This window comes from Scatophagus argus, chromosome 9 (assembly GCF_020382885.2).
Source record: "Scatophagus argus isolate fScaArg1 chromosome 9, fScaArg1.pri, whole genome shotgun sequence".
NCBI lineage: Eukaryota > Metazoa > Chordata > Actinopteri > Scatophagidae > Scatophagus > Scatophagus argus.
Genome location: NC_058501.1, coordinates 19020614 through 19036365, shown reverse-complemented (window position 1 = coordinate 19036365; position 15752 = coordinate 19020614). Strand labels below are relative to the sequence as shown.

General features: G+C 40.2%; 1 protein-coding gene and 1 long non-coding RNA gene across 3 annotated transcripts; one reads left to right on the top strand and one right to left on the bottom strand.

The window, feature by feature from the left end:
* Positions 1 to 28: 28 nt before the first annotated feature.
* Positions 29 to 14892, top strand: mtf1 (metal-regulatory transcription factor 1). Of its 2 annotated transcripts, none has more exons than XM_046399007.1 (11): positions 29 to 277; positions 1835 to 2366; positions 5952 to 6190; positions 7640 to 7771; positions 8106 to 8179; positions 8598 to 8731; positions 9043 to 9120; positions 9329 to 9431; positions 9643 to 10175; positions 10554 to 10623; positions 11108 to 14892. In XM_046399007.1, exons 2-11 carry the CDS (start codon positions 1899 to 1901, stop codon positions 11587 to 11589), a joined length of 2313 nt encoding a protein of 770 aa, XP_046254963.1. In that variant the 5' UTR covers positions 29 to 277; positions 1835 to 1898; the 3' UTR covers positions 11590 to 14892. The 2 variants fall into 2 exon arrangements, with proteins under 2 accessions (XP_046254963.1, XP_046254962.1); XM_046399006.1 differs by having other exon boundaries at positions 9514 to 10175.
* Positions 14888 to 15614, bottom strand: LOC124064500. Its single transcript, XR_006844267.1, has 4 exons — positions 15443 to 15614; positions 15299 to 15357; positions 15116 to 15217; positions 14888 to 15036 (listed from the first exon to the last, which is right to left on the bottom strand). It is a non-coding gene; the product is annotated as an uncharacterized LOC124064500 (long non-coding RNA).
* Between the last annotated feature and the right edge of the window lie 138 nt (positions 15615 to 15752).

The following is a 15752-nucleotide window of genomic DNA, read 5'->3' as shown; positions in this document are numbered from 1 at the left end:
CATAAGCAAAAAGTGAACCCAAAATGAATATGTTTAGTTTTCTCATATAGTGTGGGAGATAATATTCATTCAGCGTGCTGAATCGCATTTGCCACATAAAAGTCAAAGTTGCATCTTTAAGAAAGAACGTTTCATATTTTAATTCATTAGACTGACATTTAATTTCCCATAATTCATCACGAATGGCGCTGTGACGTTGGATAGTATCCTTGGGAGGGGATAGAAAGAAAGTGCTCAACATCCAAAGCAAAGGAATAAAGCTAAAAATTTAGCACAGGTAAATATATTTTAATGACATTTCCTTTAGTCGATAAGCTTATGCCTCATCGTGCCAGGTTTATCACTTGGTAACATAAAAGTTGTTATCCTTGCAGAAAGGATAGGATGTATCAGTTGCTAACGTTACTAGCTAGCTGTCTAGCTTAGCTGTGAGCAAAATTGGTGCTAGTTGACTTCGCTAGCGAATAGCTAATTCTCGTTACCTAACGTTCATTTAGTTGTCTGGTGGTAGATACAAGATACGGACAAAAATGTTTTTGTTATGTTGACTCTGCAACCAAGTAGTGTGACGTTAAAAATTGCGAATAACGATAGACGTATTATTTCTTTTTTTTAAAAAAAAGCGGTTTGATGTATTTGTAGCAGCCAGCTAGCAACATACCTCTGAGGCTAGTAACGGTGTGACCGATATGTACCCCGAAATAAAAACGCGTCTGGTTAGTTTGTCGAGCGGATTGTCAGCCACACAGCATCCTAATGGTGTACAGCCTACGACTTCGTTAAGGTGGGGATACACGAACCTGACTTCAGTGTAAGTCAAACGGGGTACATTTAGTAGTGAATGCGTGTATGCAGTCTATGATCAGGCCACTGTTTGTAAACGTTAGCTCGCCATGTCAAGTGTGGAAAAGTTATCTGGCATTGTAGCGTGAGAGTGATATCTTTTATTCATGACACATAGTGGTTCATTAAAGGCAAACCAAGGAAGTTTCAATCGATTGGAAATCATCAAGCATATACGTTATCAAGAGTTTAGCCCCTGCTGTCTCGTGACTTCTGTCATTGAAATCAGAAAGTTCTAGATCTCCGTATGGCAATGGTAGTTTCCCCTAATGAAGGCTAATGTATCATATCAACCGCTGGTTTACAAGAGAGTATTACATTTTCTATACTGTAAATAAGTAACTTTCCTCTCATTGGCACAAGTGAGCTGTAGGAGTAGACAGACGTATTTACTATTGTAAAGTAAAAAAGTATTGTTAGAGCAGCTTCCGAAACATAGCACACACATGAGAGGCTTTGTCTGTCTGGTAGTTGGGTAATTGTTCCTGATTATTAAAACAGGTTTTCGAGATGCAGTGCTTTCTCTGAACATATTAGCTGTTGTAGCAAACATTTTTATTAAACTTTTATCTATACAATAGGACTCTTTAAATCTAAGCCACTGCTGTGATAGATCTGCTGTTGTTTTAGAAACTGTTCAACACTTTCAGATTTTTGCTGTTCTTAGAGTATAACTTAACATAGAAAAAGGCATTCAGGTTTTATACATCACATGTGGAAAAATGAAAACGTGACATCTGACCCAGCACTCAATTCTTAGAATTTGGACTTTTCTGTTTTGCAGTGCCTTTTATTAAATCCGTTTTTTTATTTTGTTATGAAATCATCTTCCTCTTAACTCTAACTACACTCTTCTTTAAAAAAATGAAACCATGTTTCTCAATGCCTTGTTATTGAAAGGTGCAGTGCAAGCATATTTCTACTGCCTTAAATGAACTAATTACACAAAAACAGTAAGGAGGGAAAATAATTTTGCTTCTTTATTTTTAAGGCTGTAACGTTTACAGTGTGAGTGTGCAGTCCTCCTTGCCGAGGAAGGAGAGGCACCAGGGACCATGAGTGAGAATGGCCCTCATACGGAGGCGCCCATGTACTTTGAGGTGGAGGAGGATCACCTGGAGCGGGATGACGAAGAAGAAGAAGACAAGATCCACTTTGGCAAAGATGATGACCTGATCCCTGAGCCTTCGTCGTCCTCTGGTCGGGTGTACGACCGCACCACAGTGCTGATTGAGCGGGACCCCATCCGGCTGGATGAGGAGGGTGAAGAAGAGGGTCACTGTGGAGGGGATGAAGATGGGGTCACCTTCCTAACTGAAGGCGAAGGTGATGGAGATGAGGAGGAGGGCTCTCTCAACTTTATGACTGACCCCGATGGCATGTCACAGGGTTATGTGCACCATACTATTTCTCCAGACCAGATCCAGTTCACAATAAATCCAGGTTCCACCCCCATGCCACGCAACATAGAGGGGGCCACCCTCACCCTGCACTCTGAGTGTCCAGAGACCAAGCAGAGAGAGGTAAGCCTAAATAAGTGCAAGTACTTTTTAATGTTTGGTATGAGCACGGGTGCAGTGTTTTCATTAAGCAGCTTCATTTTATGGTGAGATTCTGTGCTCAGTAACATATCGTTTAAATTAATTTTCAGTTGGCGATTACAACAAAGATGAGGGTGGAATGTGGCCAACTGTTATTGTTGAAGTAAGGCTTGGTTTTGTTGGGTTATTGCTGAAGTAATTTCATGGTTTTTCTTTCGGTTATTAAAGTAATTGCTTGGTTTGTTTGGTTATTGCTGGCGTTATTGCTTGGTTTGGTTTGTGGAAGTTAGTCCAGTCATTGCAGTTAATTGCTTAACAACAGCGGATGGGTTATAGATTTTTCAAACATGTCTGATGGTCTTAAAAACAGTGAAACACGTGATGTAACATTATAGGAAGTGTTTTCAAAATTAGCTTCCCCCTGGTTGCTCATTGTTGCTCATGTTGGTGGAGTCACACTGCTTCCACTCTGTTTTCACACTGTTACACCTTGTTTTGGCCCTTTCACAACTCACTCTGCCTCTTGTCTGCGTTCACCTGGTAAACCTGTCATATTGACACCTATCGCAGCCTAATTAGCAAGATAAAACCATTTGACACCGCAAGTGTGCACAGGTAAAGCAGCATGTCCTTGCGGACGAAGAGGCAGACTGATGAAGGATTGCAGAAGAGGAAACACAGTTCACAGTCAACAACTCAGTCCTGTGTTTAGCCAGTTTTTTCAAATGTCAGATTACACACTATACGAATTTTGAGAGGAAAATCAGATTCCTGGTGGGGTACAAAGTCCATTAGACCCATTACAGTTTGTACATTTGGTATATGCTGCATAACACTGAATGTATCTTTATAGACCCAAGCAATATGCCCATGTTATTTTCGTTGATTTTCAGTTTGTGCTTAATCCTGTAAGGCTGTATTTTAATGAGCAGAGTAATACAACTAGATGTGAATATTAACAACATCAGATGGGTGGAGTGCTGAAGTGTACACAGTGTTTTTGTCAAATGTTATTAACACAGAGGCTGCACAAAGGAACACTTTATCTCCAGTGCTGTTTTTAATTTGAAAATTTCTAGTGACATAGCCCATGTTGGTTTGATCAGTGAGATGAAGCAATTGTTGTGGATGGACTGCCTCCACCAACAGCAAGAAAACTGAGGGGAATCAGAATATGATTGACACTGACACTGTGGATGAATAAAAATACCCAGCTCAGTATGTAATGGAAACATAGTGAGCCTCTTTTAATGTCAGTCTGTGGGCTTGTGGCACCTTTTCTTGTCTGTCAGTCATAATAAACTGGACAAATAGTTAATATTTCTGACGACGCTGCAGCAGCCAAATTGTGCAACACTGTTCTGATGGTTCTGAGTCACAAGAAAAGGGCAGTTAGTTCTTGGTCATGTGTCACATCCCTTTTTTTTAGTGAGAATGATTGAGGGTTGAGGGTAAAGGGTGCAGTCTTTGTGAAGTAACATGCCTGTCTTTTTAATTCACCAGCATAATATCACTGTGCAAACAAAATATGAAATATGATACTGTGTGTGCCTGTGTGTGAATGTCTGTGTATAGAGTTTCTTTGGTGTTAGTGCTGCTATATGTTTAATCTGCATTGTTGGATTGTCTTGTTCCTCATCATTGTCCTTGCGCTGTTGGTTGGTTCGGTTTAATTTATCTGTATTGTTGTTTCTGTCAACATTAAGTCAACCATTCAGTTATGATAATTCCATACACAGAAGTGCACGCACCAGCAAATGAAAGAACCCTCTTGCAAAATTGAGCTCCTTCTCACAACTAATATTATTTTAATTTTTGCCCAAAAATGTACTTCCTTTCATTTGAGCTATAAAGAAAATGCAGATTGTGGCAGTGGCCAGTGGTATGTGCTGCTGATATGACTGTGAGTACACTTTGATATCGGGCAAAGAAAAATCAGTTTTTGCTACATGCCTTTGAGAATCATGAGGAGAGCAGATTATACCATGGTATGAAAATTATTAGTATAATTAAAAAAATATTCAAAGCTTATCATCTGCAATGGCATGATATTTTGTGAAATATTAGTAAAGAATGACTATTTCCTGTAAACAACAGATCGCTGTACAACAGGTAAAAACCATAATGACGAGCAACACCAAGCACTTGGTGATGTTACGGTAAATACTCACACAACCATGAAGTGGTCTCTTTACACGATGCATGTGGGAGCCCAAAACATACAATGGTCTCTCACAGTGATTGAATGGCTGATGACAAGGAGTCACGATGGAGTGGGAGATGAATGCAGTACCAGGCTACAAGCTTAAGCAGGCTACCCACAGTGGAATTGCATGGATGTTTGTTTAACAGATGATCTCTCCCACATCCTTAAAATCTAAATGAATGGGCTTTGACTACCCGTCACTCAGATTAGTGTTTGTAAGGAGGACTGAAAGGAAAGTTAATCAGCTTTATATCATTTTCTCTGTATATATATATATATAACAGCTAAGCAGGTTTCGTCCTTTTCATGGTATGATTCATAATCTAACTAGGTGTGTCCTGAAGTGAACCATTGAGGTTGACTCGTTCCATGAACAGCATAGCATTTTCACTGATGTGTATGAGTAACACGCCACTTAATGTGCTATGAGAAATGATCATGAAGAAACTTGCTCAGCTCAGCACTTAGGTGCCAAGTGTATTATCATTCACAGTCAGGCAGTTTTTAATAAGCTGTTCAAAAATGTTTTGAATTCGAAAAGAGGGCTAAAAATTTTAATTCAGTCTCCTTTCTTTTGTGTAAATTGTTTTCCAATTTCTTCCAAGACTCTTACAGAACAAATAGTTCGATCTCAAATGTCTTCAACAAAGCAAAGATATCAGAGATATAAATTAGAGGTTTATTTATTACTTTCTGTAAAAATGACATTGAGGAACTGCTTGATTTAATATAGCAGAGTAAACATGGGGTATCTTATCTTGAAAGTCATGTTTATGGGTAATTTTATGGTAGGGTTTGTTATTTATTTAATCTTCTTTTTTTTTTTTTTTAACAAGATCCCGAAAGAGGATCATGGCAGAAAGTTACAGTAATAATGATAGCTGAGAAAGGGGATTTGCTTGTCGAATTGGTCAACCACAGGCTTCTTTCGCCTGACTTTGTGTTCAATACAGGATAGCATTTTTTTGAAGGGAAGGATAGACTGCCTTTATTCACATTGCCTCAGGGCTTTTGTGTGAGATCAGGAGACTGCCACACTGCACTGGAGAATGGTGCTGTGAAACTGAATTGGAGGGGATGCGTTGCATGGGGGGTTGGTCATTATCACTGTCCTTTGTGCACACCGGCTGTGTGTGCTGTATGGGTGGCTGAGTCATTGCGTTTAAGGCCCATCTGATAGGTCACTCTGACTCACACTGTCACTTTTCATAGTATGGCAAGGCTGGTTAGTACACGGATGAATTAACAATTTTTTTAAGAAAGGTAATATTATATTTTGTTTCAACTTCAAGATGATTTCCGCCAGTTAAATTCAAACAAGTTTATACACTGATTTCCCCCTCTTTTTCTTCCTCTATTAGGTGAAACGCTACCAGTGTATGTTCGAGGGATGCACCAGGACGTACAGCACGGCTGGAAACCTGCGGACGCACCAGAAGACACACCGGGGCGAGTACACATTTGTGTGCAATCAGCAGGGCTGTGGAAAGGCCTTCCTCACTTCATACAGCCTCAAGATCCATGTCCGTGTTCACACCAAGGAGAAGCCGTTTGAGTGTGATGTGCAAGGCTGCGAGAAGGCCTTTAACACGTTATACAGGTAAACCATTGCAAAGTTTTGTTGTGTTTTACAACCTCTGAAAGTTGGGACACTGTTTGAAACATAATCTGTTTTGATCTATATTCAGTTGAATGTAGTACAAAGATCCAGATATTTAATGTCCAAACTTTGTTGTTTTTTGCATTATACATACAGTCATGCATTCTTTTTGATGCTTGTATTAGTTTCTAAAAAGTTGGGACAGCTCACAAAAATAAAGTTGTGGACTGCTTAAAAGACACCTGTTTGTAGATTTCATAGGTAAACAGGTTAATTGGTAATAAAGCCTTAACCAGTACTGGAATGGTAAGGCTCAAATCGGTATTAGGGTGTGGAAAAAAAATATGATAATGATAGATCAGCCAATATGTTTTATATGTGAAGGGTTCGTTTGCAAAATGATATATCCGAATTTTTATTTATTTTCCATTTTTCTCTTCAGATTTATGTCTGTATGCATCTCTGACTGGATTATATTTGTACTGGAACCTATACTGGAACCTGTACTCTTCTAAATTGCCTAATCTACATTAAAGAGTGAGAGAATAATTCATGTTAAACAAGAAAGGTTGGGAACCATTGTATAAGTCATAAAGATTGTGTTGTGTCATGTTATAAAGTCAGTTATTAGGTCCTGCCATAGAGTGTGTGACTCAGCTAGTGTCTCCACGAAATGGAAATGTGTTCCTATTATACAAGTAATATATTGTAGAGGTGGAAAATATGCAATCAAGTATAATTCAACTGTATAATTCTCTTATGTTTTATGGAGAAGTGTGCTGTGTTTTGACAGCTCACTTCCATCTGACCATAAGTAAAGTAAAGAAAATCTGTTGGAAGTCTTGACATCGCTACCATTGCTACTGCAGAGCAATTCAAATGTTCAGAATTAATACGTATTTTAAAAGAAATAATCTGTTTTTGACTTTTTGGTGTTGGTGTTTGGAGTTTTACTCTGTTTTGAGCAATGCCAGGCATCGTCTACATCCACAGCATATTTAGCCATTTATATTTTGCTGTGACCTGAAGCCGTCCACATCAGAGCCCTCTGATCTTTTGTTTGTTCAGTTGCTATGGCAACATGCCATGGGTTTGGTGAAGCTGTGCCACTATCATGAACTCCCTGTTCAACCAATACCACACATGGGGATTCTCTTTAAAATTACTTTCTACCCCCCATCTCCCAATCCACCCAGATGCTCTCATACCACCGAACACCGCTGAGAGAGTTTAGCCTAGAGTACTTTGTTCAGTCGTTTCCCCGGTCTGACTTGATTGTGTTCTCATTTGAATGTGGGCTCGACTGTCTTTTCCATATGCCGTGTAGACATTCTTTAGAGAAATGCCACGGAAATCAACATGTGCCGTTCAATGCCCCTGTGTTTAATTTCTTTCTCACTGCGTGTCTCCTGTTGTTGTCTAATGAAACACACTTTATTGTCTCTGCAGGCTAAAAGCACACCAGAGACTTCACACAGGCAAGACATTCAACTGTGAATCAGAGGGATGCACCAAGTACTTTACCACACTCAGCGACCTGAGGAAGCACATTCGCACTCACACTGGAGAGAAGCCATTCCGGTGAGCATGTTCATTATCACACCAGGATTAATCCACGCCTGGTAGAAGGTGAAGGAGCTGTGATACCAGTAGATAAGCACAGACGGCTCTTTTAGTCTGTGTTGATGTTTGCTGATCGGCCCAAATACAGTTTATATTAATGCAGTCATAGTGCCTTTCCCTGTGATTTCAGAGCTGCATTTTGGTTTCACATGCCCAGAGCAGTAGTGAGATGCACTGTTCATTACATTAGTTTCCCATGGCTTTACTGAAGATGAGTGCTCTGAAAGTTCCTCACAGTCTCTTTACATCTGATCATTTCTGACATGATTTTCATCTCTGTGTTTGCCTGCAGGTGCGACCATGATGGCTGTGGCAAAGCCTTTGCTGCAAGTCATCATCTAAAAACACATGTACGGACGCACACAGGTATATATTACACACATTTGTTTTATGTAACCTTTATTTGTCTGGGGAAGCTTGAACAGGGTCATATTTTTCATCTTCCTTTCCCCCCACCTGTTTGTCATTTGCATGTATGTTATGGCCAGTACCTCCAACACTTAATTTAATAACGTCAGGTAATTTGAATAGCCTGACAAAATAGATTTTTACTGCAGCAGATGACAGTTTAGAAAGTGTAGTTTGGGATTGTGGGAGAGACATTGTTTGTGCGTTTCTGTTGATGCAAATTTTTTTGTGTCACTTGTTTTATTTCATTTTATTATTAGTACTGTTGACAACGAGATGGTGAATCTCAAGAGGTGTATCTTCTCTTCCTGTGTGCTCGGAGGGGTCTTTTGTCTTGACTGACTTTTAAAGATTAAGTTCTTAACTTATGCTATAGGGGAGAAGCCATTCAACTGTCCCAGTGACGGCTGTGAGAAGACTTTTAGCAGCCAGTACAGTCTGAAGAGTCACATCCGGGGCCACGACAAAGGACAGCCCTACAGCGTCACCCTCTCCCATCCGCTCTCTGAAGTGAGTCACAGTACTGCAACCTCTCGGTGTATAGGACACTTTGTTGCTTGATGTTGGCACAGCTTTCATGTTCTCCATACACAGCCTGAGAATAATACAACACTATGTGAATGTACAGTTCCCACCTGTTACCAGATGGGAGGCATTCTAGAGAGTACGCTCCTTTGAGTTTTTGTTTTTCTTTTGCAGGATCATACAGTAAATCTCACTTCATTTTCCAATTTCACTCCCCTGTCTTGTTTGCATGACTCAGCACTTGATCCCATGGTCGTGGCAAGTATAATTAGGTCCTGTTCATCTGTTAATTACAGGATGCAAATCACTCGCTGTGCCTCAGTGACTTGAGCCTCATCTCTACAGATTCAGAGCTACGAGAAAACATCCATAATGTGAGTCTGGCTTTTTTCTTCAGATAGGTCAAACAGACATAAGGTTGAAGAGGCTTAGGAGCTGTGAAAATACTCAGTAAAGATGTCAGATGTCAGTCACCTTTTACTAACAAGTTCAGTTCTTAATGTAGTAAGAATTTAGAGGTAAAGGCTTCTGGCTGTTTCAATACTTATTAAAGTCATGTTTTATTTATTTTTTTTCAAACAGGCTCAAAATTTGGACCTCAGTAACGTGACCCCAGTGAAAATCTTTGAGCTCATGTTCCAGAGTCCTGAAAATAGTGTCAGTCGAGATGATGCCCATCCCAGCGGTCAGTACATCTCAAAAACCTGTCAGTTTGAATTGTACCAAATGTTCTTGTTCGCTGTTCACTGTTTGTTTTCCTTCCTCAGAGAGCCTTGCTAAAGCCTTCAGCCTAGAGACCTCTACCCAACCGGTAGTGGCTGATACCTCGTCTCTCATCTCTTTCTCTCTCAATCCTACCTCCTCATCTTCCTCATCCTGTTCCCATACAACTGCAGTCATGGAGGCTCCTTCCCAGCTCAGTCAGAGCTCTTCCTCTCAGGCCTCCACCCCTGCCTCCGTCACTGCTACTGTCAGCTCCACACAGCCTCCTCCTTTCATGCAACTTACCGGGCCGCAGCAGATCTCTGACGTGTCTGTCCAGGCACCAAACCATGTCACCACACAGCACTACGTGGCACTGCCACCCACATTCCTGCACACCGATAGTGCCACTCAGACCACTCCTGTACCACCACCCGTCCCTGCTCCTCCTCCAGTGGCTCCAGCACTGACCACCACATCGCCAGGCACTGCTGCTGTATCTGTTGTTTCAGCCACCACAACGGATGCTCTGGCAGCTGTGGCTCAACCTGTGCCTTTGGCCAGCAACCCCGTCTCCAACTCTGGCCCTGGTTTGTCTACCACGCCTGCAACCATCACCATAGCTCCCACCCAGAACCTGCTGCAGCCCAGCTTGGTCATGTCTGACCAGAATCTCCAGTGGATCCTGAGCAGTGCTGCCAACAGCCAACCTAACCCAGAGCAAGCGGTGAGTAATGCTCCCACGCAGTGTTTGCACTGACAGATGGTGACTTGACTAGTCTTGATTTTGTGATGTACTTAAGTCTGAACACGTTCTTATGTGCATGAAATTTGGATTTGCAATTGTGAGCAACATCGGAGCATGCAAATAAGTAATAATGCAAACTTAAAGAATAAATAAAAAATGAATATATTAGGTGAAACAGTGTGGAGCTGGCTTTTAGCAGAGTAATCAACATGCACTGGCGTTGCAAAGCAATCGCTGTTATGGTTTATCAGTACTACTTTTAATACAAAACACAGACACAGCCGCTACAGTTAGAAATTAAGTGCACATGAACCTTCAATCCTGCTTGAACTGTTTTGTTCTAATGTTGGTTCACAGCCACATCAAGGAGCTCCAAAGGTGGAAAAGGTGTTCTTCACCACAGCCATACCAGTGGGAGGAAATCCTGGTAAGTCACTGAGAAGTGAATTGTTCTGTTGTCATGTTTTGGAGTTTGGTCTAAAGGCTCTCATGAAATCATACTTTTGTTTTGACATCCAGTGCAGTACTTAGCTTTGATAGCAGTGATTAAATAGTACATTGATGTCCAGAGAGCTCTACTGTCCCAACAAAATTTTTACACTAATGCAGTTCTGAGATGGTCCTGCTCGATTATTGCACAGTGCTAGGATAGTTAAAACAGTATTTCATTGGAAGATTTAACGATACAGTTACAACAAGTACGAGTAACAATAGTAACGGGAGCACTGACACTGAAAACAAGAGATATCAAAATGAGGATGACTTTGCTCCTTCATTGATACTGATGTGCTTTGCAAGATATTTGGGCAGCGAATGACAAAGGATTACGAATGAATGACAAAGGATTACTCATTTGCTTACTTTTGTCCATTTTGGTTTCAGTTAACTAAAAATAGTGTTTCTGTTTTCAGGCAACTCGGTCCAACAGATCGGCCTTAGCCTGCCTGTCATCATCATCAAACAGGAGGAATCCTGCCAGTGCCAGTGTGCCTGCAGGGACTCTGCTAAAGACAAGAGCTCAAAGAGTGCCTCCTCCATTGTTTCAGCCCCAGCACAGCCGCAAACATCAGAGCCCCCGCCTCCCCCACTATCACAGCCCCCAGAGCCTCCACATCATCCAGCCACCTCATCCTCCTCATGCTGCCTCCCCGAGTCTTCCTCTAAGGTGGGCGAGGTGATGCTGGAGGCCCTGTCTACTTCCTCCTCCTCATCAGCTCAGACTTTCTCCACAAGAGTGAGCAGCACTGCCACCAACCCTCACTCATCCGACGGGTTAGCCAATATGGATGTCTCAGACTTCCTCTCCCTGCAGAGCCCCGAGACCGCTGCCAACATTGAGGCTCTGCTGCTGGTCGCTGATGACTTCAGCATGGCCACTGATGGCAATCCTTAGAAGAGCTGCCTTCTGAGTCTGGCACCATGTGTTTGTTGCACCCACATATCCACAGGCATCAATTCCACCCACGTCTCGAGTCATTCTCCACAGTGACGCCTTTTCTTTCTCCCTATATAGTGTGTTCATCAAAAACCCCTTGTACCTGCAGTGCATTCTGTTCTGTGTGGCATTGTGCAACATATATACACGCACTATGAATAATTTTTGAGTTTCATTACAGTAGTTGAGTTTTTAAAAACAGGATTAGTTTGCTTATTGAGATTTAGCAACATCATTGCAATTTAATGCAGGGGAAAGGCAGTAGATCCTTTGTTATAATCAAACTGTATATAATAACCCTTGATATCCTTTCTGAATTGATTGAATGAAGCAAATGAGTTTTGTCCAAGCACTGATAACTTGAGAGTTCCACTTGCCTGACTTGAAGGTTTCTGGCCCAAGCAGGAAAACAAAACTTGTCTGTATATCCGTGTACTGTACTGCAGGTCCTAACAAATGCTTAAAGCTGGTATGCAACTGACCAGAATGCACTGTATATTAGAGGAATTTGCTATAAATTTATCAAGCATCGCTCCCAGCAGGAAATTGAAGGGGTTGGGCACAAGAGCCCCTCATAAGGCTGTCATAAAATATGAAGTGATTTCCTAAGTATTTTTGTTTCCTAGTAAGACTAATGTATTCCAGAAAATGTGATAATTGTTTTCTACTTATTTTGACAGTTATTTACTAATTGAGAAAACAAACCTGTGACCAGATCAGCCTGTCTTTTTTTTTTTTAAGTGAAATTAAGTCAGTACATCAATAAGTTGCCTATAACTTAAACTAATTTAAAATTGTACATGTTAATTTATTTTAATGCTTGATTTTTGCATTATGCTGGTAATAATATCTTCAAGATAGCAGAGAAATCTATTATTAATTTATTCCAGTCTTTTTTTTTTTTTTTTTGCGTTTGTGTTTTTAAGTTGAGCTGTTTTTTATGTTACTGAATTGCTTTTTTAATTTTTTTAATGACGTAAGGGGTTTTGCTTAAAGAAAATTTGAGAAGAGAGGCGGAGGACTTATAGTAGACTGCACAGCTGTGCAAATTAATCCTCTAGGATCTGCTTGTTTGCAAAATTGTCCACAATGAAACGGTAAGGAACTACTGTCAACATCCCATGTTTTATAGGGTTGTGACCCTCTCAGGGATGCATCAAGTCATAACTGATCCTGGTTCCCTTAATTTGTCACTCAGACTTAAGTTTTTCTTACAAGATGTCCCACTCTTGCAGTAGCCCTACGTTTTGCTGCACTCTTCCCTGTTTATTGCACACTAACTCGTAACATGAGTAATCTGACAGCTTTGTTAGCTGAGGTGCAGCACCGCTACAGACTTTTGTACACAACTGCTGTAAAGTAGCATTTGAAAGTTTGTGTCCTGGCGACAGTGTAAATACAGTACATTTTAGCGTAAACATCTTTAAGAAACTTGTAGATTATTCTAGAATTTGTATTTTTTTATAGACTTGAATTACTAACTCTCAAAGTTTGGAGCTCATGTATCCTGGCACCCCCACCCCCACCCCCACCCACCCAGTCACATTATGCAGAAGAGGTTTTTTTGTTGTTGTTGAGTTGAATAGTTCTACTAGCAGCTGGGCTTTTGTACATAGTAACAAAATGTATGTAACACATAGCCTCCTCCTCCTCCTCAGAGTATAATTTAACAGTATTGTTTCACGTGGGACACAATGCAATGATAGCGGGAAGGCATTATGCCCTGTATACTCGAGTGTAGAGCTACTTGGCCTTACAACGTAACTGTTCTATGAGCCTTTTTTGCCTTGGCAGTCTCTGCTTCACTCTTACAACTGACATGCCAACACACTCATCGTCACCGAGTCTCAGGCAGTCACAAATCACAATGAGGCAAAAGCATCATGACAGAAAAGTTGTTTTTTTTTTTTTTTAAATATATAAAAAGAAAGTCATTACAAAGTCCTTAATGGATATTTAGCGTTGCCTAAAATAAAATCAGCTACATCACAAATGCAGGTGATGTGATTCTACATTTTAGACAATTGAAATGCATGTCCCAGAAATCACATCTGACTTTCTTTTATTTTTGCAATAATTTAAGAGTGGAGCTGTTTCAAGAAGGAGGTTAGATATGTTGTTAAAAACTCCAGTCACACATTTTGTCCTCTAAACCTTTCTTCATATGAGGTATTCAATATCAGGACTGTCTTTATCGTCTTGCAAAATGCTAATAATTTACCAGACATTTCGCTGTTATGGTACTATCACTAATTACTGCCTGGAGTCAAGTTCATACCATCAAGACATATTCCCATACATGCATACAGTCATTAAACAAAACTATGCAATTATAAGTGCGGCATTCACGAGTTTAAATACAGACTCCGACACAAAAAGATTATTTATTCCTCCCGCCATTAAATGATATTCTGCTACAACCTGATATGCAGAACTCCACACGCAACAGCTGTCTTTCAAATGCATATAAGATGAACATGCTCCATGAACCCCAGTATATTGCATTTTATATTTCTGGTGTTGTGAATCTGGATTTTGCGGTGTGTCCATCCGAGTACTATGCCCATAAATGTTGCACCACGGCTTTCCTTCAACTGGATTTGTTTTAAGGTGTGTTTAGTGATGAGTGATTCTGTTTTAAGAATTATTTTTGGTCAACTGTGTTCAGATTTTCCTATACTTTTTTTTTGTTTTTAGTTTTTGTTTTTTTACTTCTACATTTTATGCACAAACATGTTTATTTGGGCTCACTCCATTTATGTAATCATCTCAGCCTTGCACATATTTAAATTTGACATGTGGATAATCTGCTGGCTCATCTTCAGTGAAAATCAAAGTTATAGTCACCAATATTTGTTTTAGTCAATAAGCAGAGAATCTTTTTTTTGTTAAAAACGTGGCCCACAAGGTTTGTCTTTCTGGACTTAACCAGAAATGGCAACGTAAGCAAATCGCCGATGTTGGTTGACATTTGTTTGGAAGCACATTGAGTGTTTTTGGAAAATGAGAATTTCTCAAAAACAGATTTTTATTTACATTTTTTTTTCTTTTTCTTTTTTTTTGAAATGGGGAAACTATATGCTTCCAAAGGAATGTCTTGACACCCAAAGAGTGAGGAATTGTTATGGATTTGTATTTTTAAAAGAATGTATAATGTGAAAAATGTTTGCTTATGCTTGTTTCATATAAAGTATTATGATAAATAACTTTCTGAATTGAGAGCAATATAATACTAATAAAACCTTATCCTTGTCACTGAAATGTTTCTTCCGTTTAATGAAATCTTACAATGGTTAAAACTGACTGAGTTGATAGAAGTAAAAAAAGAAGAAGAAGAAGAAAGGACTGTTCCACTTCTGCTCACTTCCGCAGCGGTGACAGGGACACATCGTGAACAGATTGTCTCTGTGGGACATAAACCAAAATTAACTCTGAGAACCTGCAGAAAATCACAAATGTCCAAAAAAGAAAGAAGAGAACTCACCACTAGAACATCACTTAGGTCCTTCAAGTCATTCAGAACTCTGTTGCACAGGGTTATCTTCTCAGACAGGCTCACCAGTTTGCCTTCGACGTCTTCCAGCTTCTGTGGAGGACAAAACGCGTCCGGCACCAGTTAGTTTGGGCCAACGGCCATCAAAAGTTAAAGCTCCAGCTCGTGTCTGACCTGTTTGACCGGCGAAAGGCCCTCATCAGTCAGCTGGCTCGCTGCATTTTCTGTACAATCTTTAACCGTTTAACAAGCACACTTAAAGACATATCGATATCGTAACAGAAACACACACGCACACACAAAAACATGTTTTGTTACCTGCGTCCGAAGCCATATTGGAATATGCTGTTATCTGTTCCGTAAACGCTCCACATGTGCGACCTCTGCGTTTATGAGCAGATGCTCACAGGTGACTTACATCTTCCTAATGAATGAAAAATGAGAAGGACAGACGGGCACGTGAAATTTGGCTAAGATGTTAAAATATGTGTTCATAAGCTTTTTAACTAACTAGTTCACATAATAGCAATTAGAATTATCATCTTATCTTTTTTTTAATCTTTTCTTTTTTAAAAACTTTTCTACCGGACATCTGACATCCGGACATCAGTGTGCAGCTGGCCCTTTA